This window comes from Cupressus sempervirens, chromosome 5, assembly GCF_028749045.1.
Source record: "Cupressus sempervirens isolate cs-2001-9-10 chromosome 5, ASM2874904v1, whole genome shotgun sequence".
NCBI lineage: Eukaryota > Viridiplantae > Streptophyta > Pinopsida > Cupressales > Cupressaceae > Cupressus > Cupressus sempervirens.
The window spans coordinates 635,499,082-635,526,614 of NC_143122.1; the positions used below are offsets into that span (position 1 = coordinate 635,499,082).

General features: G+C 34.8%; 1 protein-coding gene across 1 annotated transcript in view; it reads left to right on the top strand.

Moving 5' to 3' along the window:
• POLA2 (DNA polymerase alpha 2) overlaps positions 1 to 15,957 on the top strand; it is a 42,698-nt gene extending 26,741 nt beyond the window's left edge. The window contains exons 3-16 of the mRNA XM_089832154.1: positions 8,845 to 8,976; positions 9,148 to 9,550; positions 9,898 to 9,993; positions 10,193 to 10,272; positions 10,625 to 10,700; positions 10,844 to 11,029; positions 11,360 to 11,464; positions 11,705 to 11,800; positions 11,900 to 11,992; positions 12,113 to 12,154; positions 12,266 to 12,307; positions 14,579 to 14,706; positions 14,831 to 14,957; positions 15,046 to 15,957. Of these exons, the coding sequence (XP_089688280.1) occupies positions 8,845 to 8,976; positions 9,148 to 9,550; positions 9,898 to 9,993; positions 10,193 to 10,272; positions 10,625 to 10,700; positions 10,844 to 11,029; positions 11,360 to 11,464; positions 11,705 to 11,800; positions 11,900 to 11,992; positions 12,113 to 12,154; positions 12,266 to 12,307; positions 14,579 to 14,706; positions 14,831 to 14,957; positions 15,046 to 15,282 (1,843 nt within the window). The 3' untranslated portion in view covers positions 15,283 to 15,957. The remainder of the gene's footprint in view (positions 1 to 8,844; positions 8,977 to 9,147; positions 9,551 to 9,897; positions 9,994 to 10,192; positions 10,273 to 10,624; positions 10,701 to 10,843; positions 11,030 to 11,359; positions 11,465 to 11,704; positions 11,801 to 11,899; positions 11,993 to 12,112; positions 12,155 to 12,265; positions 12,308 to 14,578; positions 14,707 to 14,830; positions 14,958 to 15,045) is intronic.
• Positions 15,958 to 27,533: the final 11,576 nt, after the last annotated feature.

Genomic DNA, 27,533 nt, shown 5'->3' on the forward strand with positions numbered 1-27,533 from the left:
TCAATAGTTCAAACTGGTTCAAACGAGTTTGAAGTGGTTGAGCCATCTTGCAGGTTCAACGCAAGCAAAGTTCAGACTCATGGTTCAAAATGCAGATTCATTGACTCAGAAAGTTTATAATCCATGATCAGATTAAAACTTGAATTCAGTCTTGGTTCATAATTTGGGTTCAGTGGTTTATTCTGAAGAGGTTCACATATTCAATTTGATGGCCTGGGTTTGGTGATTCATTTCCAGTTCAAAGATGCAGTTTGTCAATTCACAAATTCAAAATTTTGGTTCAAAAGGTTCAAGGTGGAAAAACTAAAGCAAAGCCCAGATCTAAACTTTAATGTTTGGAATGGGAACGTGAATACAAGTCTCACATGAAGAAGTGTTAGATGATCAGTTTAGTGGAAATGTTGATTTGGAAACGTAGGCAATATATGTGAATTGTTTGACATAATGCTCCAGCTCAATAAGCTTGGAATTCATATGACAGCAATCATGAATGATGAATCAAGACCAAATGGAATGCATTATAAATCCACCAAATTGATACAAGCAAAGATGAAAAATATAAGGCTCTTGCTGTCCACTTTATAATTCTGATTTTTTGACAGTCATATAGACCCTCAAACAGTGATTTGTAACTTTTGACTCAGACATTATTTTCAAAATCGCTTTGGTGAGAATGTGGAAAACTAGAATTGTGACAGCATATCCAAAATTCAGCAAGATCCAACGGTGCAATGATTAGTTATGGCCCCTGCAATTGGACCTATTTTTACTGTCATAATCATTTCTAATCCACCCAGCATCTTGAATATTTTGTTTAAAATTAGATCGTTCAAATGACAGGTGGCATATGCAAACTCTCTCACACAATGCTGATATATGACAGGTGTCATGCTCTAAAGATTTAGATTCTAAGTATTCCTAATGTTATCTTTATAAAGACAATTTAAAAAAAAAATATTGGGTCTAGGGAAGTGATAATAAAGAATAGCTTCCAAAATGTAAAGAAGAATCAGTTTTAATAACTAAAAAGTTACAAGGAAGGGAAGGAGAGGCAGATTTTGAAAAGAATCAGTTATGCTGGGAAATCAAAGAAGAGAAGGAGGCTTATTTATTGAAGATTTTCTCATTACACGAGGGTTCCATCTTTTCTTTCCAAGACTGCAGATTGTGTGCTACAGCAGGGAGGAGAGGTTTTCCAAATTTGTTCTATTTTTCTTGTGAAGCTGTGGGAAGCAGAGCAAGTGTTTGTTTTCCCTTTTTTGAATTGTTTGTTGAAAAATGGAGAAATCTTGTTTTAAAATGTAATGCAGAGAAAGAGTTTCAATTTTCTTTAATGGTGACTTTAATTGCAGATGTGTAATAAGGTCTTCATACTGCAGACTATGTGCTACAGCAGGGAGGAGAGGTTTTCCAAATTTGTTCTATTTTTCTTGTAAAGCTATGGGAAGCAGAGCAAGTGTTTGTTTTCCCTTTTCTGAATTGTTTGTTGAAAAAGGGAGAAATTTTGTTTTAAAATGTAATGCAGAGAAAGAGTTTCAATTTTCTTTAATGGTGACTTTAGTTGCAGATGTGTAATAAGGTCTTTACATCTTTTATGCTTTAGGAAAGGGAGACTTGAAAGTCGACTGTATATCACAATTTGAAGTTTGAGCAGTCCTCTTTCCACTGATCATGATTTTTGCATCACTTTTAGTTTCCTCTAAAATGTGCTTTTACTGTCATTGTTTCTTGTATACGTTTTGATTGCAAGATATCTTCATAGGTTTGTTTCTACACTTTCTCAAGAAGATGGAAAATACGTTTCTTGATTTCGTCCTTTGTAATGCGTTGGGGTAAATGGACTTTTTGTCATTTGTTGTTTATTTTCTTGTAGCCGTTTAGTTTTATTTCGCATCTACTTTGTGTTTACAGATAGATATTTGTAATCTTTTTGTGCTTTTTGGTTAAAAGCATCCATATTCAAATTCATTGTAAATCATATACGGGGAGCTGTACTCGGATAAATTCAGAGAGCCCTTACACTCTTTCAATAGTGAAGTGACCCAACTGTTAGTGCTGATTAGTCTTCTTACTTGGGCATTTAGAGTTATATTTGCATGTATTTTCTTGGAGGACAATCTGTTCACTAACATATATTATTATTATTATTTACTCACTATTATTATTAATTATTCATATTTGATCTAAAATCATTCGTTTGGGTATCATCATTTCCCCGACCTTCATTCCTCTAATGGTAGATTTTCAACTTTGAACCATTTACGGGATCGGTCACTTTCTTCCCGTCCAACGTCCATTAGTTTGATTGCTTTGTTATCGGCTAGTTCATGAATCTTGTATGGCCCAACCCACTTCACCTTAAATTTGCAAGGTTTAATTTCATTATGCCCATTATATTTTAATACTAATTGACTTGGTTGGAACCTGTTCAGTTTCAAGTGCTTGTCATGCCACACTTTGCATTTGCACTGTGAAACTTCTATGGCCCATTTTGCTTGTAGTCGCCATTCATCGAGTTTATTCAAGTTATATAACCTCTCCCTGAGACTTTCCATGTCTCTTAATTTGTTTCCAATCCCTATTTGCAAACTTGGTACCATGAACTTTGTTGGTACTATGACCTCTTGACCATACATTAGTTAAAACTAAGTGTGTCACGTGGTAACTTTGTAAGAGGTATGCTATGCCCATAATGCTGATGGCAACTTTTCCCCCCAATCTTCACCTTCAATTGCGCAAGACTTGTAAATTATTGCAACCATGATTTTATTTGTCTATTTCGCCTATTTGTTTGCTCTCAGGTAGTACAAATTCGATAGGGAATGGTAGATTTTGATTCCTTGGTGAGTAGCCGAATGACATGGTTGACAAAATTTCCTCTACGATCGCTTGTCAGTTGTATCGAGATTCTGTACCTCGTAATGATTTGCTCGTAGATAAATTTCATCGTGCTCAATGTAGAGTTGTCTAGTAGGGCTCATGCTTCTACCCACTTTGCAAGGTACTTGGTTGCTACAACAATATATCTGCATCTCCGAGCTTTGCTTACCTTCATTGGCCTGACAAAGTCCAACCCCCACTATTCGAATAGTTCTTGCGCATGTGAGGGGTTCAAAGGCATAAAATCTCTCTTTAGTGGCTTCTTGGCTCTTTGGCATGTATCTCATGCAACAACCCACTCCCTAGCGGTGTTGTGCAAGGTTGGCCACCACAATCCTACAAGAAGTATCTTATGCACACTTGTGTCCAGCCTCATATGTCCTCCTGCGGGCCCTTTATGTGCTTCTTTCAATACTTTCAATATTTCTTCCTCTAGAACACATTGTCGTAAAATCTGGTTGGGTCCCATCTTGTATAGCAACTTGTTGATGAGTTGGAACATTTGACTTCTAAGTACGAGTTTCCTCCTCTTGCTTGGTGGCATTTCTCTAGGGAATTGCCCTATTGAAAGATACTCCCCGATCCTTGCATACCAAGATGGTACTATGACGATGTGAAATAGTTGTGCGTTCGGAAAGTCATCATTAACTCCCTCCGGAGGTTCCCTTGACTTGTTCCTAGATAGATGATCCGCGCTCATGTGGCTTTTCCTGAGCCGTAACACAATTTTTAAATGTGAATTCCTGTAAGAGGAGTAACCATCTACTTATCCATCCTTAAATAATCGGTTTATTTATGAGATATAGTAAGGTCTGATGGTCTACGTAGAACACGAATGGGGTTGCCAACAAGTAGTGTATGAACTTTTGTACGACGTACACCATTCCGAGAGCCTCCAGCTTTGTCATGCTATTATTCTTTTTTGCTTTTGATAGGAGTCTACTTGTGAAGTACACTGGGTGGTCCAATCTGTGATCATCCATTTGTGCCAACGTTGCTTTGATTGCATAGTTTGATGCATCAACATGTACATGGAAATCCTTGTCCCAGTTTGGATGAGCCAGGATAGGTGTTGTGGCTAGTCGTGTTTTCAATCCCTGAAAGGCTTTATCCTGCTCTGTTTCCCATTTGTAGGGTTCTCCCTTTCAAGTTAGCTTGTCAAGAGGGTAAGATATTTTGGCAAAGTTCTTAATAAACCTTCGATAATACCCTGTGTCTTAGGAATGATTTTACTTTAGTCACATCTATTGAAGGTGGCATTTCCAGAATCATTTGGACCTTATCCAGATTTGTCTTCAATCTTGCCTTGCACACAATGTGTCCCAACAGTTTTCCTTGAGGTACCATAAATCTGCACTTCTTAGGGTTTAGTGCTAGTCGTGCTGGTTTGCATCTTTCCATACATTCCTTGAGTGCGGTCAGATGCTTGTCCTCCGCATTGAAAATTGACCAATCGTCCAAGAACACTTTGAAGTTTCCTACTGACATCTTGTCGAAGATGTTTAGGATGATTCTTTGAAATGTTGTTGGGGCGTTGCATAGATCGAAAGACATCCTGTTGTAGGCGTACACATTATCTTCTACCATGAAAGTTGTTTTGAGCTTATCTTCCTCCGCGATGGATATTTGGTTGTAACCAGAAAATCCATCCACGAATGAATATATTTCATGCCCTATAACTTCCTCCAAAATATTGTTAGCAAATAGTATCGGCATAGTTTTTGTTCATGCGGCATGGTCGCTTCCATACAGGTATTGCTCCTTGTATCAGTAGGATGTGGTAGACACAATTCTGGCGACACCCCCTTTAGGTCTTTGTATGTCCATGCAAAAACATCTCCTTATACTCCATGAATATCTTAAATGTTGCTGCTTTCAAAACTAGATTCCATTCATCTCACACAAATGTTTTTTTTGGATTAGCTTCATCTCCCAAGTTCATTGTCTTCATCATGGGTTCTTCGTATTTAATAGGCTTCTTGTCGTTGAATGTGTGTGTGCAGGCGTTTCATCTATTTGCGCCTCTCCTTTGACTTCCTTGTATTCCATTGGAAATTCGTTCTTTTCCTCTCCCTTCCTTTTTCAACCCCTAACATGTGATAGCTCAAAAATAGTTCATATTCCTCCATTTGCCAATGGAGTAGGCCATTCACCAAGTCCATGTCGTCATCATCGGATCCTCCTTCCAATCTCATGATCCTTCTTCATTGGGTTCCATTCGTTTCTTTCCTTCGTTGTCTTCTTTGCCTTTGGAGTTTGACGATGTTGCCTCGTCTCCCACCATCTGGGTATGTAGGTCAATTACGAACCTACGACCTCTTTCCATGGACAATGTTCCTTTTCTAGTCATGTTTCACCTTTGCCTGTACTAGTCAACTCCTTCCAAGGATGGCGTCGTACCCTTTCCTTTTCAAAGGAATGACCACAAAGTCAGGTAAGAAGGGTTGTGTCTTGATCGCTATGGGTTGTGCCATTAGAGTTCTGAGGGTTTTGATTCCATGTTGATCTGTGATGAGTAGTTGGAATGTAGGTGGCCATAGGGTAGGTTGTCCCAACTTCTTCCATGTTTCTTCAGGCAATACATTTACGCCCGACCCTCCATCTACGATAGTGTCCGTGAGGATAGTTCCAAGAATACCCATCTCAACTACTGTAGGGTGTCTTCTTGTGTTGAGTGCGAGTGGCATTAGGTCTAATGTTGTTGTTTTGCTTCCATCTTGTGTGTTCTTCCTTGACTCTTCCACTGCCTTTGGGGATGGTGTCATATTTAAGATTGCAGTCCATAACTGAGGTATTGCAAGAAGGTCCTTCAGTTTCATGGGAACCTCAACTTGCATTACCTATCATATGATGTTTTATTTTGCCTGGTTCCTTCTTGAAGTGCTTACGGTGTCCTTCATTTGTGTTTTTTCAGCCTCCATCTCTTTTTCCTTTTTGTTTTTGCCTGTTGCATCATTTCTTTTCCTCTTTCGGATCTGGATACATTGTCTTCTTCGCTTATGCACGAGGGATTGCTATTGTTTCCTCATCACATCTTTCAATGGTCAATAGGTTCACCCTGAGTTTAGGGTATTTTGAGTCATCATGGTCTCCAGGACCACACCATTTGCACAACAGTTGTGGTGTCCCCTTCGTAGTACAGTCTCTGGCGAAGTGGCCCTAGAGGTTGCATACATGACACTGTATCATTGACTTTTCCGTTGAATCGTATTGTATCCAGCTACGATCCCCGTTATTGTTGTTGCCGCCTCATCTGCATCAGTTGTTGTTTTGGTACCCTTCTGAGGTTGTCGCATCATTGTTTGTATTTGTTCCTGCTCACGAGGTGGACACTTCTTGCATTTGTAACACTTGTTGCTATCCCTTTGTTTTCATATTGAATGGGCATTCCTTGGTGGAATGTCTCACAATCTAGCAAATATCGCAAAATTGGTTCTTAGGGAAGAGCCCTTTGTGTTGCCCTAAGTCCATTGCGCGATTATATGCATCAATGTATGATGTTGGAGGTACTATTTTCATCTTTTTCCCCTGTGTTGGTCGTAGACCTTCGAAGAACCATCTTTTCTTCAACCCATTTGTTGGTTGGCATTCCATTTTTCTTACCAACTCCTTCAGTCTTCTCGCATATACGTGGATTGTTTCATTCTTTCCCTGTTTTGTACTATAGATTTTCGCTATGCTATAGATTTCCGCTACGATCTCATTGTCATCCCTGAGTAGTCAGAACTCTGTTGTAAATTCCTTCTTGACGTTCATCCATGTAGTTAGCTTCTTTAGACCAGCGTCTGAAAACCAATCGATCGCTACACCTTGTAGGGTAGCTGGAAACTGTTGGATCCAGTCATCTTGGTCTATTACACCATTTGCAGTCCAGATTGTTTCACACGTTTTACAATGTTGAACTAGATCGACCGTCTCATCACCATTAAATTTTGGTAGTTTTTCCTTTGGCCTTGCCATTGTTAATTTCTTTTGTATTTGTTGTACTTGTTGTGCACCTGCGCTGTTCTGTGCACATGCATTGTTTGCATTGTTTTGAGCACCCGCATTGTTCAACAGAACTGTGCTACTCCGAACAACTGTGTTACTCTAGATAACCGCATTACACTGTGGTGGAAGAGGTCTTCTACAAGTGAAGTTGTTTGATACTCAACTTGTATCCGTTTGTCTAGTGCATTAGGAACGAAGAGCTCACCCACACTTGTGCACCTTCGGCACCTCGAGCCGTGTAGATTCCTTTTCTTCCATCTAGATTCTTTACCCTTGGTGTATACAAGTTTAGGAACTCCTCCCTTGTCTATTCCACTAAATTCAATCTTTGTCACGTCTCCTCAAGCAAGTCCTTGACACTCCTCAATTTGCTAGGTGAATGCACTCCCTCGGTCTGTGCTCTTTCATCACTTTGGTGCTTGTCGACGAGCTGTTGAAACTTCTACCTTCGCTCTGCTTGTGTGAGAATTAATGCTTCTCATGTTGTGCATACATCATCCTTTTCTTTTATTTTATTTCAATCTTTATTGAGCAAATTCGGCATTAATCTTAATAACACATCTTTTGTACTAGGTTTGACTGGCAATGGTGCCAAATGTTTACACTACAGGGTAAACGGATAGTTATTGCATTAAGAGAGGAGAACGTAACATCGAACAAGATACTTTATTCTTATAAGCAGATATACATTCATGATTACAATGATGCTTTATTATTCCATTTGGATGATGTTCATAAATCTCCCAAAGGAGTGACTCAACCGTCATGCACCCTTTTGGACACTAACTAATCCTGTCAGCTACAGTATAGTTTTACCGACAACAGGGAGGCTTGTAATGTCCCCATTGAGTGACGTTTGGTAGAAAAGAAATATCTAACCTTTTCCATTCCCTAGGGCTAGAAAATTAATTAAATAGTAAGGGAATGAGTCAATAATTAAATATTAGCGCAAAAAGCTAAAGTTATATGTAATACATTTAATTATTCATTTTGGCTAATGATGGGGCCACAACTTAAGTTACAACGTCTCATCCCTAGGCCTTGGTGGCGATTTAATTAATATAAATTGAATTTTAATACATGTCTAAGTCTAAAGGCTAGAAATAAAGAAGGGGTTCCAATGTTTTTTATGGCCAAAGGTTTAATTATAAAGGCATTGACGGGTGGGAAGGCATTCATTCCTGTTTATGGTTTTGGTTATCTCTGCTAGAAATCAATTTCTGTGCTTTTTCTCAGGACGTAGCCTCTGGAAGCACAAGCTTGTACAAAACCCCAAGCTGCTCTTGGATGTACAACCAAACTCTGACTGCACCTTCATAGTTTCCAGATTCAGGTTGCTGCAACCATCTATTTCAGCTGTTACCAGCTCTGAGATATATGCCAAGGGTCTGAGAATTGAATTATCAGTTTGTAGTCGCAGGAATCAAATTATGGAAAGTTTCTATTGCTGGTGGGTTCTTTCAGAATTGTATGATTTTCGTGGCTTGTGTAATCATCTCTTCAAAAATCTCATATATCAATAAAAGTCTGAAGTTTTTTTAATGTTTATTTCAATTACATGTTCTGTAAGACATCTCTATTGTATTTGCTCTGATAAATCCTACCATGTTATTGTAGACATTCAATGATTCATTGATCAATTTTCTCAAACAAGAAAGTAAATGCAAACCACTAAAACAAATTCAAAACTCTACTGAGGGATCTGTGGTTAGAATATTTCATAGTTACCTGGGACTTTAATGAAGTCTCATCCCTCTGTTTCACATTTGGACAGACTGCAGGTAGGATAGATGCTGGTGTATTTCATGAAACTTCTTTTAATTCATCAGTGAACCAAAATCCTTCTGGCTTTATTCAATAATCGGATTCTTGGCCAGTGAATTAGAGTTGCCTTAATTGTTTTTGGGGAAATGTCATCTTTGGACATTTCAATTTATCAAGTAGTAATCAGTGCTTCTCAATCACATGTTTCAGGCAACTTGACGGATGCAAGGTACTTAGCTCTCATTTAGATGGTTTCCGTCAGCATTTGCAAAATGAGCAGAAGCAATCTTTTCAAAAGCAAGACACAGATTTGCACTTCTATTCCAGCAGCGACATTGACATGTGGGTAACTATATTTATGATTATCTTACAATTTCGAAGTTGCATATAATTTATTAACAATGCCAAGTTTTTTATATTCTTTCTAATTACAGTATCATGCTGATGCTAGTGCAATGTTATTCTTTAAAATGTTGTTTGCAACACATTCTCTTATGCTTTCTATGTGTGTAGGTTACTAGAAAATGGGCATGAAAGTAATGATGACAATACCCAAAATACTCCTGTTAAGCAATCCATCAGGTCAACTGTGAATGGTACCCCAGATTTGTTTTCTCCATTTGCACTTGCTAAAACCCCTGGTACAGATGGAAAACCTTCTGGGAAGTACAGGTCAAGAGTTCGAAGTAGTCCAAGTTCAGTTACTCCTTTTGGGAATCGAACAAACAAGTATGTGGTGCAGTTTGTATTCAATAAGGACATTTTAGATGAATCTGCTGAGGATGATGCAGCTGAGCCTCAATCTGAGGATAATGTGATCAGAAGGATGCCACCAGTGCAAAGGCACTCACTACAAATGTTAGGTTCGTGGCCAACTCCAAGATGCCGTTACATGTATGACAGCATTGAAGAGAAGGTCTGGCTTTCTATGGAAATCTAAATGGAATGAAAAGTTTTTCTGTACTTTTGGATAATATTGTAGTTCCTAACATTTTATGAAACTGAATGGTATGTGCTAATATTTGAGAAGCAGATAACCTTTATAGATTTAATTAGAAAAAATGGCTAATTTCCTAAGATTTTATTTTTTTATGATTTTTAAGCTTGTTATCTATGTCATTATATATCTCAAGGTATTAGGTTTTATGGTGTAATCTCTTATTTACAGTACAGATATAATCCATTGTATTTTCTTTGTTCGTATCAATTATAGGAAGGAAGAATTAATTTATTTGGCTTCTAAGAGGATATTTTGATGTTTAGTTTGAGTCTTTGGAAAGGAGAATCAAAATGTTCGCAACTGCATTAGCTGACAAGGAAGCTCACAAATTTTCCAGTAATGTCGCTCTTGCATCACAGGTGAGTGTTCCATTCTACTGCAAGAATCTCCAATTCGTTTTTTGTTCTTTACAGCTTGACTCCTAAAATGGCCTTGAAGAGATTTGGTTCTGTACTTGGTAGAATGGATGCAGCCAATTATCAAATTTATCATGTCAGAAACTTTGTGGCATATCAAATTATCTGGAAATTCTGTTTAATACTGTCTCCCTGCTTGCAGGAAAGTGTGTTTGTGGTGGGACTAGTTTGCTGTGATGGTGAAGGCCACCTGAACGATAAATCTGTTATGCTTGAAGGCAGGTTGGTGGGTTGCAAATATTTTATGATTGCATTTAAATTGAAAATCTAATTTTTTATTTATAATTACAAAAACTAGTTCTTCCCATTTTAGAGCTTCAATTGATGGATGAAATACAAGTGTAAGTTTTTTGGCATTGCATTTAAATTGAAAATTGCCTCTTTTAGTTGCATGGAAAGGGAAACTAATGAAATGTGACAAAAGTGAATTCTGGCCCATATTACATACATTCAGACACACAAATGCTTTGCACATATACACATCACATGTTTGCATCAATGCACAAAAAGAACAGGGAGAAAACAAATTAAAGATGTGTTCTTTATTATAATTCCTTGAATGTTGTGTTGATAGCGTTGAGTTCTCTGGAGGTCAAATGGTGAGACTTGACCTTCACAAGTTGAATGGATTTTCTTTCTTCCCTGGTCAGGTAAAGCCCCGGCGTTTATCTTCTCTAGAATATAATTTTACAGAAGTTGTCCTTTATTACTAAAAGTTTGGATTTAACCTTCTTGCTTAGAGTTAAATAGAACTAGAGTAAGGAGCCAAACTCACTTGCAAGCATCTTGCCAGGTGATTGGAGTCGAAGGAAATAATCCCAGTGGACACTGTTTGGTTGCATCGAAGATGTTTGATTCATTTCCTATTACTTATCCTCTTCATCCAGGTGATTCAGATTCACCTTCAGCAAAACGACTAGCAGTGGATCAAAACTCAAAAGTTACTTCTTTATCTAGAACTCAAAAATCAATTTCAATGGTAATGACTGAGATCCTTTTTTTTGTTGTGCTTGTGATATCCTTCTGGAAAAGTACAAGCAATGTCACCTTTATGATCAAATACCATTTATCAACACAATATGTGCTGGTAAAATTGCAGGCAGATTAGCCTCTCCTTTCTAAAGTGATTTTACATTGACACATTGAGACCGGACTCTAGAATGTCACCTGATATGAATCATTTTAAATATTGCTGCATGCACAGTCCCACTCCTACACATTACATTATTTGGGAAAACTTTACTTTCTTATTAGCTGTACTTATTGTTGATTTGATTTTTATTTTTTATATGGAATTGTCTGCTTCCAGTTGATTGCTGCAGGTCCTTTCACAACTACAGACAACTTGGATTTTGAACCATTACTCGACTTGCTTGCATATGCACGGAGAAAACAACCTAATATGCTTCTTCTGGTACTTAGCTGGCATAAGTTATTTTCTAAAAGTTAATTTGAGAACTTAATTGCTTTATACCCTTAACAAACATTGGGTTTTCACAGTTGATGAAATTGAATAAAAACTTCTGAAAAAACTGTGCTAGTTTTGTTTTTATGAACCTCTCAGACCACACTCTGTAATCTATCAGCAGAATGAATGAAAGATTTGTTTTATATCCTGCCAGTGTCCAGCAGTGACAGAGAAATTGTTTTGCAGATGGGTCCTTTCATTGATTCAGATCATCCACAGATCAAAACTGGAACCGTGGACAGATTATTTAGTCAAATATTCCAGGAAGAAGTTGGTGCAAGGGTTTGTTATATACCACTTCTTCACTTTATTGATCAGTTAGTATGCTTGAAAGCAAAATAAACGTTTTATCATTCAAATGTCTGGCATAAATGCTTGCAGCTACAAGATTATTGTGAAGAGATGGGGCCTGGTGCTCGTGTTGTGCTTGTGCCATCATCTCGTGATGCACACCATGATTCTGTATTTCCACAGGTAGTTTGATTGTTTACTTTGTGGTTTACAATAAGCAAGTTTTCTAATGATATGTGGATGGATATAGCGTATCATATCCAAATATCAAATAATGATCATATCCTTTGAATGTCTGTGCAGCCGCCCTTTAACATGGATGCTTATGAAGACCCAAATCAGCAAGTATGTATTTGCTTTTGATTGCAGTGTTTTGGCATCCTTGTTTTCAAAAAGCTAGCTATCTTTTCTCATTCTGGAATGGTGCGTAAAGAAAGTATTTAAAATAATGTGCAGATAACCTGCATTGGAAATCCAGGGATTTTCTGTTTTAATGAGGTGAGTCTGGCAGCTTTCTCTGTAGGATTATTTGAGATTTCTATGCTTGTACTTATAATATTTGACTCTTCTCTCTCTCCTTTATGCTTATTGATTTATAAATGGATTCGTAATATTTCTGATGGAAAACTGGTTCTTTTTCATCAATTTTTTGTATCACTCTATTATTAGAAAGAGGATACAAATGTCAGATACTTGATCGACCATATCCTTAAAGTTTCTAAAATAATTGCATTCTGTTCTTAACTTGTGTACCAACCAACTCCGGGAGCTATACTTACTTGATTCCACACTGAGGTGGGCCTCTAACCGGCCGGGGGTTTATATTATTAGTTCTTGCCAAAGGCAGGATACTATTGCTTTCATTCAATTCAATTTTTCAATTCAATTGATCAATCAACTCATAGGATTTAAGGGCCCGTTTGGTTGCAGGGATAGGAATTGGGAATTAGAAGAGAAAATTTGACTGGGAATGGAAATGGGGAATGAGAATAGAAAATTACAATCCAATCCCATTTATCTCTTGTTTGGTTGCACAAACTTGAATTGAAGATTGAAGGTTCGAACCCCATCAAATTTTATGAATGAAAAAGAAAAAACATAATTTATATAGGGTTTCATCTTCTCACATGCTTATTTTTAACAAATTCATGGCATTTGCAAAAAGAATCTGAAGCAACAAACAGTAAAGTAGGTGAATCCAAATCCCCACATCAAGCGATCGAATTGCACTACTGAGCGATTCGTTGGCCACTATGCGCTGGTCTTCCGTGAGTAGAATTCGAAGAATATATATATTTTTTCAGTATCATCGGTTTGAAAATGGCCATGATTTTTCATTTTAGGGAGCTCCAATAGGAAGTTATAATGAAGCGGATCTAAAAACATTTTCAAATAAGAAAAATTCAAAATGGGAATGGGAATAGCAATTCCAATTACAAGTATTTTGGAGAATGGACAAATTGAACAAAAATAAATTTTATCAATATTAATTATTACAATTTTTTTCCTTACCAATTTCAAATATAGAGCTAAATATTTTATATTTTCTATTTTAAATATATTTATTATTTTTCAATTCAACTATCGATCAACTCATAGAATTTAAAAGATAAAATAAATTAAATTTTTTTTTTTTAAATTTTAATTTTTCATTATTTTATAAATCACATTTTTCATTCACTCTATTGGACCATTGTATTTTTGGCAATGAGAAAATTCAATTCAACAAAAATACAAATATTTTCTCACAACTCTATTATGTATTAATGAATGCATGAATGCATTAATTACAATTTTATCTTTTCCACACTTGTAATATTACTTTTTAGATTTTCAAAAAAGTAATATTTTTATCTTTCACCTCACACCACTTTGAACAAAAATGAATGTAATCAATATTAATTATCACAATTTTTTTCCCTTACCAACTTCAAATATAGAGCTGAATATTTTATATTTTTATATTTTAAATATATATATTAATTTTACATTGATTTTTATTTTTGTCAGTTGCAAAATGTTATTTCTTTAAGTTTACACTATGTTTTACTATCTACTATTTTGTTTTTTTTTAAAATTGTTTTTTATACCATTTTACAAATTGTCAAACTAATATTACCCCTCAAACTTACTAGATATTTTGGTAGTTTGAATTAAGTAATCAACAATTTATTTTAAAAAATTAAATATTTAACTTATAGTTGAATTGGTAGGAAGGGATTAGTTCATTCATATAATATAATTCTATTGTTATTTATATATATTTTTAAATAATATAATTATTAATATTTTAGATTCTTTTCCTTATAATAATATATCACTTTTAGCTCTTTCTTTCTATCATTCCTTTCTATGTATAAATTTTCTCTTTTTTCTAATTATAATTATTGGCAGGAAATTTTGATGCATTGCGTCTCTTGTTTAATAATGTTTTTATATCATCATAATTATAATGTTTTTATATCATCATAATTATCAAAATTCAATATAATTAATCTATAATTTTATGAACATTTGTTTTGATTTTTAAATTTTGCCCTCATTTTTTAAAGTATTCTCATATTTTATAGTTTTGTTTTGCATATTATGGTTTTCAAAAATTTAAATTCAAATTTTAAACTTTTTGCCTTGTCTCCAACTTTTTTGGGTAATTGGGGTATCCATACCCATCGTCGAGAACTAGGCCGTCTCCCTCTATGATAAACCCGTAAATAACTGATTTTCTTGAATCTCTCGAAATAAAAACTGCTGTAATGGTAAACACTGCAGATTACCATTGGTTGTTGTACAGTAGATATTCTACGACATCTTAGCAGTGAGGAAATCTCACGGATACCTGACGGTAGCTCCAATGATCGGCTTGCAAGGCTTGCAACTCACGTCCTAAAGCAGCGAAGGCATGTACTTGAATTCGAAATTGTGTTTGATTTTTCTATCCAGCTCTTTACTTTAACTTAAGAGTAGAAAGCGTTGGCGTTATTGTTTAAACTAATCGGATGTGAACTTGTATATTGTGAACAGCTTCTATCCACTTTATCCGGCAGTTTCTGGTTTGAATTTGGACCTTTCTGTTGTACCAGAGGCTTTGCACATGCTCTCTATCCCTGATCTTCTTATTTTACCCTCTGATCTTGCATCATTTGTGAAGGTAATGGAATTGGAATGAAATTCGTTAATACAGAATAGAATTCTCATTTGATTAATAAGTCTTGGTATGTCTACCTTTTGTCACACAGGTTTTGGACCTAGCTGACACCACAGAGAAAACAAAGTCGGACCCATCACAAAATGGCGGTCATGCGGATATCACACGTCGTCAATCTGTCTGTATTAACCCTGGCAGGCTAGCTAAGGGTATTAATGGTGGTACATTTGCTGAGCTCTTTAGTCATGGAAAAAATACTGATTCCACCATGGAAGATGCAGCAGACTGTATTGCAGATAGAACCAAAATTTCCATTGTGCGCATTTGATATAGACATGCGCACATTTGCATAACTTGTCCTTGGTCCTCTCGATATCTTTGTGGTTATACGAGTCAAATGAATTTGATTGCCTGAATGTGAGATTGAACAAGCTGATTAATTTCTGAATGGTTTGGTCCCCAGCGTATCAAACTTAGGTAGTCCGGAATTGCCCACTTTTGCCACAAAAGATTATTAGTCAACAATGAAATAGGAATGCCAATATCCAGTTGTACAGTCTATAGAAATACGTATGCTAAGGGCATCTTTCCCCTTTTACATCAAGAGTTTGTATGCTTGTGAAGGAAAAGATGAAGCCTCAAATAGCATGCTACCGAGTCCAGAAGTCCATGAACCTGTTGCTTGAAGAATTAAGACCTGTTTCACCAGATCATGCATGCATATGATATTGTTATCAGATAAATGAAAATGATGCTAAATCAGTGACCAAATTTCAGGCTGGTGAATGAAATACGGTTCAGGGTCTTCTCATAGATTTGACGATAATGTAGGGCATAGATTTTGAGATCTGACAATCAGTGTAATGTAATGTTATGTGCAAGGTCATTAGTATTTCAGTTTGGCTCAGAAAGCTATTGTTCTCCCGTTTTTATACTAGGACAACCATAATGCTTGTATCTTTTTCATTTGATTTAATTCTGATTAAAGATTAAATTATCTCAACATTTTTGATTTGGTTTGAGAATGCTGCAAACTATCCGAGCTAAGGTACGTGGAGTTCAGTTCCGTATGTTTATAGTCTTATGGTAATTCAGAAATGTGAAATCAACTAAATGAAAGATGAAAACTATTGGAATGCAAACAATTATTCAAGAATAATATAATTTAAGATCACTATTATATGTGTTTGTTCATGGAGCTCCATTGCTTTTACAGTTCCGAGGTAAAGCAGAATCCAAACAATTATGATAAACTCTATAACTGTGTTTTATGAATTATCATCAAGCCTGTATTTCATTGACCCAGCTGACATGGGTGTTTTATAATCCCATGTCCCCATGCGGCTGCTTAACCCAGATTTGTGCGTAAAAATTAGCATTAATTTGTCCCGATGCAATTCTTCACTAGCGGAAAAGGATAATCAGGAATCTTCTCCTATTACCGTGGTGCAGCTGCTGCTTAACAATTGAAAATAGACTGTTTAAAAAAAAAGGGACTGAAGTTAAGCAGCAGCTGCATACTAAAAAAAGGTCAAGTGCCTTCGCAATGTTTGTTCCTGCTATTAAATTATATTTTCCTCCAAAACTTATGTGCATTTTATTAGTCACTAATGTTCTCGTGACCCCTAAACAATTAATTTTTATCATCAAAACTAGTACAATTATAAAGTTTAAAAATAATTTTATTTTTTAATTAATTTTCAATCACAAATTTCTATTTTGTGATTGGCTAATAGTAATTTTGCTGAGGGATAAATTTAATTTTTTTAACACGAAAATCTGAAAAATGAATTTTGATTTTATTTTTTAATTAATTTTCAATCACACATTCCTATTTTGTGATTGGCTAATAGTAATTTTGCTGGAGATAAATTTAATTTTTTTAGCACGAAATTCTGAATTTCTGGAATGTTCTTAGTCCATGCAAGGCACAGATAATGTAATTAATTTACACACGACAAAGGAGCATAATAATTGGGCATCAATTCTTCTGACGGTTACGGAGTCTGCCAAGTTTTGGCAGGAATTTATACACGCAAGGAATTCATGGGGAACATTATGTGTTCCACACATTGATTTTGCACCGCTCGATGCTATTGTGGGTGTGTAGTAGAAATAGAATCTTAGAAGAATCCGGTTGATATTAAATATTGAGAAATTTGATCATCTTATTACTTATTTTAAAATAGTTTTAATATATGAATCTCATTTTCATATAATTTTTGAAAAATATGCTTATTATTGTATTTATTTATTTTTAATCTTAACAATATTTTTTCAATTGATTTGATTATCATGATTATTTGACTATTAAAAATAGATGTCTAATATGAATAGATTCTATGATACAAATATAGCCTTTCAAAAATTGGGAAAATTAGATTTTTTTTGAAATTTAAATTCTACTTATTATTTGTTATAATATGACTTAAACAAATATAAGTTTATAATCAAATTATTATTCTTTAAATATAATTATTTAAATGATTGACATTTAATATATATTAATAAATAATTACTCTTTTACTAAAAAAACTTAAATTTGAATCATTTTAATTGATTAAAAGTTTACTTATTATAAGTCGATCTCCTATCCTTCTCATCACCATAGACAAGGACTCTTGCTCTCAAGAGCTCTTGTTATAAATAAAACATACTTCACTTTTAAAAATTCACCATATGTGCGTTGAAGGAGATCAATTCAGAGAGACTGAAGTCAGAGGTGTGTAGTACACAATTTAGCTTTATATTTTCACTGTCAAAAATCAAGATATGTATATTCAAAAATCTGGAGCTGCTTTTAATTTTTTTTGTCTGTATTTTTCTACCTGTTTGAATTGGAATTTAGTTTTTTGTACCATCTCTACCATTTTTTCTATCCCAAAAGACCTTTTCTATAAATACGATCCGGCAGTAATTTGCTGGATTGAACGCATGGAAGAAGTCTGGAAATATGATTTTGAAACTTATAGATTACTCTTTCTTTGTGTTACGCTCTGTTTTTTATCTGTAAATATTGCGATTTTTTATTGATAGAACTCTGATTATCAATGTATCATCAGTATATGAATCCATTTAGAATTACTCCAGCTCGTGGGTTGTGGGAGTAGGAGGAAAAAGGCCGATTGTAGCCCCCTGAAGCCCATTAGTATAATCATAACAAGAAGTCCACATATTACTACCGCTTGCTTATAAACAATAATCCGCTATTAGGTAGGAAACATTGGACTTACTTTAAATACAGAATCTAATGTTAAGAATTTCCCCATTTGGTATCTCCTTAAGGGCCCAACAAATTCTGAATTTCATGGTTCCATGCAGTTAGAAATGCAAAGCAAAGTTTACGTTTCCACAACTTCAGTCCTCAGTGTCATTTGTGCGAGCTTACAGGTTTACATTATTATAAGAGTTTGTAGCATTCAATTCAATCTACCTTAGCTTGTTCTGCCATTCTGAAAATCTGCGGCAAGTATTGTCTCTATTTTTTAGTCGTTTTAACTTATGGGTGTCATGAAGGCTCGTAATCTTGATCTGAACAGTAAAGTATTTCATATCTTTGATTGTGATGAAAAGAAGTTTTATATGCAAATTCAGGGTGTCCATTTTCACTTTTAGTGTCTAATTTTTAGAAGAACAAGGAAGATTTGATTTAAAATTAAAATTTAGTTTTTTAGCTTGCCTCGGAGGACTAACTTCAGTCTCTGTGAAAGGAGCTTCATTTTTTGTAGCCCTTAACCTTTATTTATTTCGCACCTGAACATGTCGGATATGTGGTCACTGTTTCTAGGTTCATGCATTTCTATATGAAGAAACTAGCTATTTTGCACAATAGTTTTCATAAAGTTTCTGTTCTTTGAATGCCATAGTTTGGTTTGTCTACCTAAGCTGACCTTCATAACAGTTTGCTGCAGAAAACATTTATAGATAAATCATAATTGTGGGTTTGTTGTTGCAGTCTTCGTGGCTTTTGTCCAAATAGTATTCTTAATCATTTGTGACCTGTAATGTAGGTCCTGATTCTTCAGATATTAATAGCAATTTGTTCTGATCAAATTGAAAATTTTGAGTTTTGATGTAGAACCTTGTTCTTTCTCAATTTATTTATAGATAGAACATGAAGGCTGGAAACTTTCATCTAAGGAGATGCAAATTTCTCAAAAAAGCTTGGGTTTGAATATTTTATAGTTTTCGACTCTCCAGCTTTGAGCATGGGAAATTATAGATCCCTTCTTTCTTCCAGTTTCAAGTACATGATAACTAGGTTATTAGATACATGTAAGGGCACGTGCAACTATATCATCTGACATATATCTCATAGCTTAGTAATATTGGGCATATTGCAATCATGCTTTAGTAATACAAGCCTTGTATTTATGAACTATTAAATCTTTATGAATTATTAAATCTTTGCCTCTTTACCTTCTTCAAAACCAGTTCTTCTTCAAAATTGGGGCTTTGATTTGATTGCGCAATCATGCGGAAATCTTTTTTCCTTTATTATTTTATTATATTTTAATTTCATGCACAACTTTTTACAATTGAATTAAAATAATATTTATTAAATCATTTCCTTTTTCTCTTTTATTAAATCATTAGACCTTTTTTTTTTTTTTGATAGGTAATATTTGTATTATATTGATAAAGAGAGATACATTGTCATGGTATAGCTAGAAGCCTTTCAGCCTATACTACCCTTTCCCTGCCCATACATATGCCATTAGACAAAGAAAATTTCAAAGTATGAACACTTTGACAAATACAAAACCACCCAACCCAACCAATAAACCAGTTAAACAAACAAAAAAGGAGCCACCACCATCTCCACTGTCTGCTATTCCTTGAACCATCGCGTTGCTTCATTACGAGTGAAAGTTGGAGTTGAGTGGTCATCCATCACCGAAAACCCCCGTCTCCCCCGACGATGCTTTCCACTACCCTCCCCCTCTTTGACTATCAAAGAGGCATCAACCCAAACTCCCTGTGATGTGGTTGCACCCTCCTTAAGGTGGCATTTCTTCCCAATTTGGTGGCGAATTTGTTGTCCAGCATCGAGCATGCTCTTCCTCAGCATGGCCTTCATAAAGTTTTGTTCATGCTCTATTGGCGCCCAAATGTGCTCAGTCAAGAATTCCACTATCAATTTCCACCCACGTTTTGCTTTGGGGATATGAACACCTTGTGGATTTGAGGAAAGCCACACCACCAATGGTTGAATAGAAGAGTCCCCTCCACCAATCAGCCTCGAAGGCTTAGTACCCATCTCAATTCCAACACCCAAAACAACTCTCTCAATTATGTCCTCCAACCCCAGAAGCTGTTGCCTTTCCACACATGCAGCCACCACCTGACAGATCTCTTCTTTCGATTCCCCCACCAACAATGCGAGCGCAACAAATAGTGATGCCACATCCAAATTTGATCTCCTCTTCCAGAATGCCTCCAAATATTTTGGCCCTAGCATTTGTTGAATGACCTTCAGAAAGACTAGGTTGTCAAAAACGAATATATGTTTAAGACATCGCGTGGAAATTCGGCCTTTGTAGGTCTATATTTGAGAGTTTGAGCCAAGAGCGAAGTTCACCTCCATTTCTGTCTCAGTGAAAAAACAAATGAACTTGCCTTGCCTTCAATTTGAATAAATTTGCCTTGAAGCTCGCTGGAACGAAGTACCAAAGCAAACCAACACTCCATTTGACACATGTGAGGGATACATCGGTAGCATGGAAATCTCTGCTTACCGTGGAATGATTAATATCATCGAAAGTCAGACTCATAATGCCTTTCCCTTAAAAATTCTAGTTTTAATTATCATGAGTGAATTATGTGTCTAATGGCCAAACAATAGTGCTCTCTTTATTCAAATCCAAGGTGGCAAAAGTCCTCAAAGATTTCATACTGTGGACCCAATGTTGAATTGGCACCTAAATTGGCTAGCAAATCCACCACTCTGTTCGCTTCTCGAAATGAATGTGAAACCTTAAAATCATCAAAATCCATAAGCAATTCCTTGATTTGTTGTATACTTTGATTCAGGTGCCATGCCTCCATATTTCCTCTCTTAATGTCATTTATGATGATCTCCAAGTCACTTTCCAGATGTATTTGTTTACAACGAATTTTTGCTCCTAAGCCTAGAGCCTCCTTGGTTGTCAAACATTCTATAGTATTATTTGTTCCATCCTGCAAGCGTTTGGCTGCAAACGTGAGTATGTTGCCCTTATGGTCTCTTGCCACGCAACCACACCCTGAAACACCTAGGTTTCCCCTGGCCACCCCGTCAAAGTTAATTTTAATCCAACCATCCTTTGGAGGTGTCCATAACGCCTTTGCCCTCTCAGAAGTTGGATTAACCCCAACAAACCCATGAATGAGCCATCATAAGGCATTTTTTTAATAATATATTTATTAATTCAACTAATAATATTATTTAGAGTTTATTATTATTTTTTTGATCGGTAAGAGGCCGAAGCCAAGATTCATTATTATTATGTGATGTGATTAATTATTATTATTTATTAAGTTTGGAGAGTCGAACCTAAGACCTCTTGGATAAGAGGCTCGCAATTTATCATTATGTTGTATGCTCTTGCCTATTATTTAGAGTTTATTATTAAAATAAAACTCCTAAATAAATTATTTAAATTAAATAAATATAAATATGTCAAAATTAGAACTTTAACTATATCTTTAAATTTCATTCTTTTATTTAATTAATTTCTCAATTAATTAAACATTGAATTTTCTTTATAAAAATTCTATTAAATTAAATCATTAAATTGTCTTTTAATTTGATTTAATCATAACTAAAATCACAATAGACCCACAAGACTAAATACGACAACTCAACTGAAGACAAACTCTAGGGTCAAAATCACGAATTCACGTCTTTTGACAAATTCAGACGGGTAAAAGACTCAGATACTTGTCCTACATTTTAGGGCAATTGGCTTAGGTTTACTATTTGGACTCAATCATTATCTCCCCTCTTTTACCATTGAGATATTGCGATAGGGTAAGCTTATCCTAGCAATCCAAGGAAGTTGATACTCGATATCTTGCAATCTACATAGAATCTACACATGTATATACACATATATTCTAAACTAAATAGGCAATGGCAAGGAGTGGTGCATCGTGTAGATCCTGACTAGCAGGTTACTACAACTTCCTTCCTTAACCACATTAGAAACGTCATACACAAAGTAGAACATATATGTACACCATACACATGCAAGCATGGGGTAAGTATCCATAGAAATGACATATAAATAATTCATCTAACTAATCATCACGAGATAAAAAATATCACTAAATGAACATACATATATGATCATCCAAGTAGTCATAGACACATGAAATAACTAATTATGAAATAACATCTAATCAATCCGATAACCGAGTATTGATAATCATAAGATATAATCATAAAACAGGCCTAAAAGAATCTGACAATCTAACATGAAAGGTAAACTAGGGGTAGACATTACATTGTGTGATGTATTTTGCATAATATTACACTGACATATTAAAAACATGATGGCGAAGCTAGTGACTTTGGTGACCATGAGAATAATATGCCGATTAGTGAATCAATACCAAAGGATTCACTTGCAGGGGCAACTTGAATGGCCTTAATGGAATTCAATAATCATAATGACAATATTGTGCATGAAAACAATTAATTACTGAGTTTTGATCAATTTATCGTTTGATTAATGATTGAGTAAATGAAGATGATGGTTCGGATACTTAGTTGCTTTTCTATATGATGACATTTATGTGATTCAAGCTTATTTATGTTTGAAATGCTGATATAAATATCATTTTAATATTTGCGGGTACAATGAACCCTGGCATAACATTACTTTTCCAAGAAATAGTTGGATGTAAAAGAAAACAAGCAAACTTTTGAATCATCAGTTTTTTTGTCAAAGTGCTCACCATATTCTAAGCAAACTAAGATAAAAATTTAAAAAGAAGAGAAACCATTGGTTTAAATCATGTTTACTTGCTGCTACACCCAACTGCATTTAATGGATTTCAATACCATGCAAACAATTTATCATTTGAAGTGTCATGAGTGCTTTATATTTAGATAACAAATCAAAATCAAACATTTATTTGGTGTCCAAAGCTTAGTTAATCTTCATATTTGGTGCATGCATCTGCATCTACATGGAAAGATATACAATAATAATGTTGGGGATATGTGTTGCAATGTATTCTACACAATCTGCACACTCTGTAGTTGAACTTTCAAGAATGCTCGATCAAATGTAAGTCCACAATTTGTACTAGAAAATCAACAACTTTTATCTTTGTGCTTGAGTTTTGTTTGTTTTTAAAAAGAAAATTTTGCCCGTTCAATAGTTTGGAATATGATTTTGCAATTTATAATATATTTTGAGATTTGAATATGATTTTTATAAAAAAACAGATTAATAGTTTGACTTAGTGTTATGAATCAACATGGCTACAATTGAGGGATTCCATCTCTAATATAAGCACACAACAAGAACAATTTGATGGAACTTGAATCTTGCTAATAAGAAGAAATCACCACAAGTTATACCACTATGTGGGATCTGAATTTGAGCAAACTAAGCAACTATATCATATGACTTATAAAATGATGCAAATATACCTTTTTTCAAAGACATATCTAACAGCCCGAACCAATTGAAGCACTTGATGTAATATAAGCTTTACCATATAACTTGTAAATTGGCACAAGAACCCATTAAACTAGAAGAGATTTTACTTGCTACAGTCTAGTCACAAGCTTGTAAATCAGTATGCACTTTTTTGTCATTTTTCAAAGTTGGATCATTTGGTAAATTGGAGCCTTGGATTATTTCTTGTCAAAAATGTGAACACTATCATAATGTGTAATGTTTGTATACTTATAGAAAATGTTATTTTTCTAATATTTGTATATTTCTAGAAAATTAGATTAGGAAAATATTTACAATTACAACTAATTTCTGTTGTAAATTTGCCCTTTATGGACACAATAAAGTAGTCTGCCATTTGATTGATAAGTATAATATATCAAACGTGTAGTAATTGTTTTTATTAGTGAACAAATTCTAATTTACAACATTTTTTATTGCATCATAAATAAGAAAACAGAGGATGCAAGATGACAATTATGTTTGTACAAAGTTTTTAAAAATTTTAAAAGAATTTTTTACAATAAAATTAAATTTAACTTAACTTTAAAAAACAAGTAGAATTAATAATTTGATGGGGCCACCTCCTCATAAAATGTTCCTTAAACTATGGAGCAATGACTGCTAGCCAAATTAAGCATAACAGTCGCATGGGGACCTCCCTTAAGTTTAAAAAAGATCTGCTTTAGGTAGGGGTCTCATGAGAGGGGTTTGGGCTCTATTTTTGTGGAGCGGTTGATCCCATGATAACTTTTTTAGGGATGGCAAAGCTTTATTAGGAATTTGTCCCTTAAAAATAGGAGCTAGGACTTTTTAGCCTTTTCAATTTGAGTGGGTGGAAATGGGGCAGGGTTGGAAATAATTCCACAAACATAGGGATTTTTCAGCCACGTGTCAACAATTAGTTTATTATGTTAAAATTTTAATTATGATAGTAATCAATCAATGATACCATAAATTTAAAATCTTAAGCTTTTTTCACTCTAAAATCTAGGGACCTCTAACTTCCTTAAATTTAGGAGCTAAAGTTTTAATGCTCAAACATGACCATTCACCTTAAAATATTCCTAAACGCTCTCTGTAGCCACTCGTTCTATTTTTAAGGAAGCCCCGCTCCATGGGACCCCAACCTTAGTTCCAGGCTTTAGGCATAAATTCCAAAATAAGGGATTTAATTTTTTTTTGTAGTTAGTTGAATTGAAAGAAACATGTCTGGGGTTACATAAGGAAATAGATATCCATCAATAACAACAAGATCAATGCTTTCTAATTTGTTGGAAATATAAGAGGAGTAACTGAGAGGGGAGCGATGAATTAGTTACTACAAAAATAAATCCCAGATCCCTTAGATGTCAGTACAAAATAATTTCTATAACCTGAACTTTGTTGTTGCTCGATAAACACACTGAAAATGTTGTAACTCGGTAAATACTGAGAATGCTCAGCAAACACTTAACATGAAAATCTTAAGATGTTATCTATGATTACTTATTATTTTAACTTAGTTGCAAACACATAAAAGAAATAGCATGAACACATTTGACACCAAGATTTAACATGGAAACCCAATTTGGGAAATACCACCAATTGCAACTAGTTACTGATTTTCACTCTTTTGAAGTGAGCCCTATTAGGAGCCAACCCTATTAAAGGTTACAAAACACACTGTTAGGTGTGACCTTGTTAGAAGATTTAATCACCCTGTTAGGAGTGGCCTTGTTAGAGGTCTTTAGATACCTCAATAGAAATGCCACCTTGTTAGAGGATTTACAAATAGTTGTTAAGCCAACTTTGTTAAAAGATTTAGATCACTACTACAATGGTTAGAGAGTAACAATAACATTCACCTGATTTGAATGTAATTGAATTGCTGATTACATATCTCAATTCTAACTTGTATACTTGATCATTCCTGATCGAATATATCTTTTCAGCTTCTCAAAGATATTCTACTTATTTTTCTTGATTGGCTTCCTCTTAGCATCATCAAATCTCCCTTCTAATCCTCAACTTGACCTTATATTTATGGCTTTCATATTATCAAGTTAGTTAGAATACAATTTAGAATAATTAATATTCATCTTCTCATTTGGCTAGAACCAATAGATAAATCAATTGAACTCAATATGCCAAAACAAGAAAATCCTTTTTTAGTCGACTCTGCTCGGTAGACAATAACTTAGAAACAATTTTCTTGTGTTAACCAAATGGACTTAGTCAACACTGCATATTCACACAATTCCTTTGGTAACCAAGTGACCTTGGTTAACACTGGTTCCATCCAATATTTCCTTCATTAACTGAGTGAGCTCGGTTAACACCCATCTTTTACAAACTTTCCTTTGGCACCCGAGTGGACTTGGTAGATACTACCTTCAAACTCTGGAATGCTTGGTAGCCACAAAAAACTATCTTCAATGTCGAAGTGAGCTTGGTATACACTGAGTGGAAATGATATGACATTTTGTGTAACATCAAAGACAATACACAATTAATCAATTGTTTCAACAATTTCCCTCTTTAGCATTGATGACAACACAACATGTCATAACACTTTTTTTTTTTTTGAGCAAGAATAAAGTAAGCAACATATCCTTAGTTTCAATCAGATTCTCATCCATGAGAACTCTTTCTATTAGTGTGAACTCTTTTTATCTTTAGTTTCTCCCTCTGTCAGAAAGCTTCTATTTGCCAAGCTCTTTCTCCCTCTTTAACAAATCTTTCTATGAGATATGTTATCAAATTTCTCCACAATTTTTTTTATGAGATATGATAGCAAACTTCTCACTCTTTGACATCTCATGCCAAAGACAATAATTGATTAATATCAATGTATCTCAAGTACTAATTCATTTGCAATATGCCTTTGTCAATATTGCATCAATTGATTGATCTTCAATAATGCTCTGGTTGATGCATCACTAAACTTCATTTAATGAGCTTTAGATAGGGGAATGACCCCTAGATTACCTCTTAGATACAAAAATGCATCCTTAGGTAATGGCTTGGTGAATATGTCTGCAATTCGTTCTTTTGTATTTACATATTCCAATCCTATGACTTTATCTTGTACCAATTCTCTCAAGAAATGATATTTTATAGCAATGTGCTTTGTTTTGGTATGCATCACTCGATTCTTTGATATATTGATTGCACTAGTGTTATCACAATATATAACTACTGGATCCTTGATCTCTATCTACATAATTGCCATCAGTTGTTTGAGCCAAACAATATTAGAACAATTGACTGCTCCTACCACATATTTTGCCTCTGTTGTGGACTAAGAGATACAATTCTATTTCTTGCTTGTCCAAGACACTAGTCTTTTACCAAGAAAGAATGCTCCACCACTAGTGTTTTTTCTGTCATCAATACTTCATGCCCAGTCAACATCTCTGAATACTTTTAAATCCAAATTATCTCATATTTTGTTCCATAAACTATATTCTTCAGTACCATTTGTTTGTTTGCCAGATCCAACCAGATTTCCTTTTCCACCCAACAGTTTGGCCTTTCCATTCTTAAATTCTACCTTGAATCCAATGTTGTTCAACTATGCAACACTCAGAAGATTATGTTTTAGTCCTTCAACCCAGTAAGAATTAACACATATAAGTTCATTGGTTAATGAAATACATCATTTTCTTTTTATGCAACAAGGTTCATTATTTCCAAATCTCACACTACTACTATCATAATATTCCATGTGCTCAAACTTTATTTTGTCTCCAGTCATATGATGTGAGCAACCACTGTCAATAATCCATGTATCATTTTTGCTAATATGAGAGATAAGTGATATCTTATCTCCTTCATTATCAGATTCATCTTTTACAACAATATATACCATTTCATCTTCACTGTTATCAGAATCTTTAGCCATAAAACAAGATTTCTTACGATT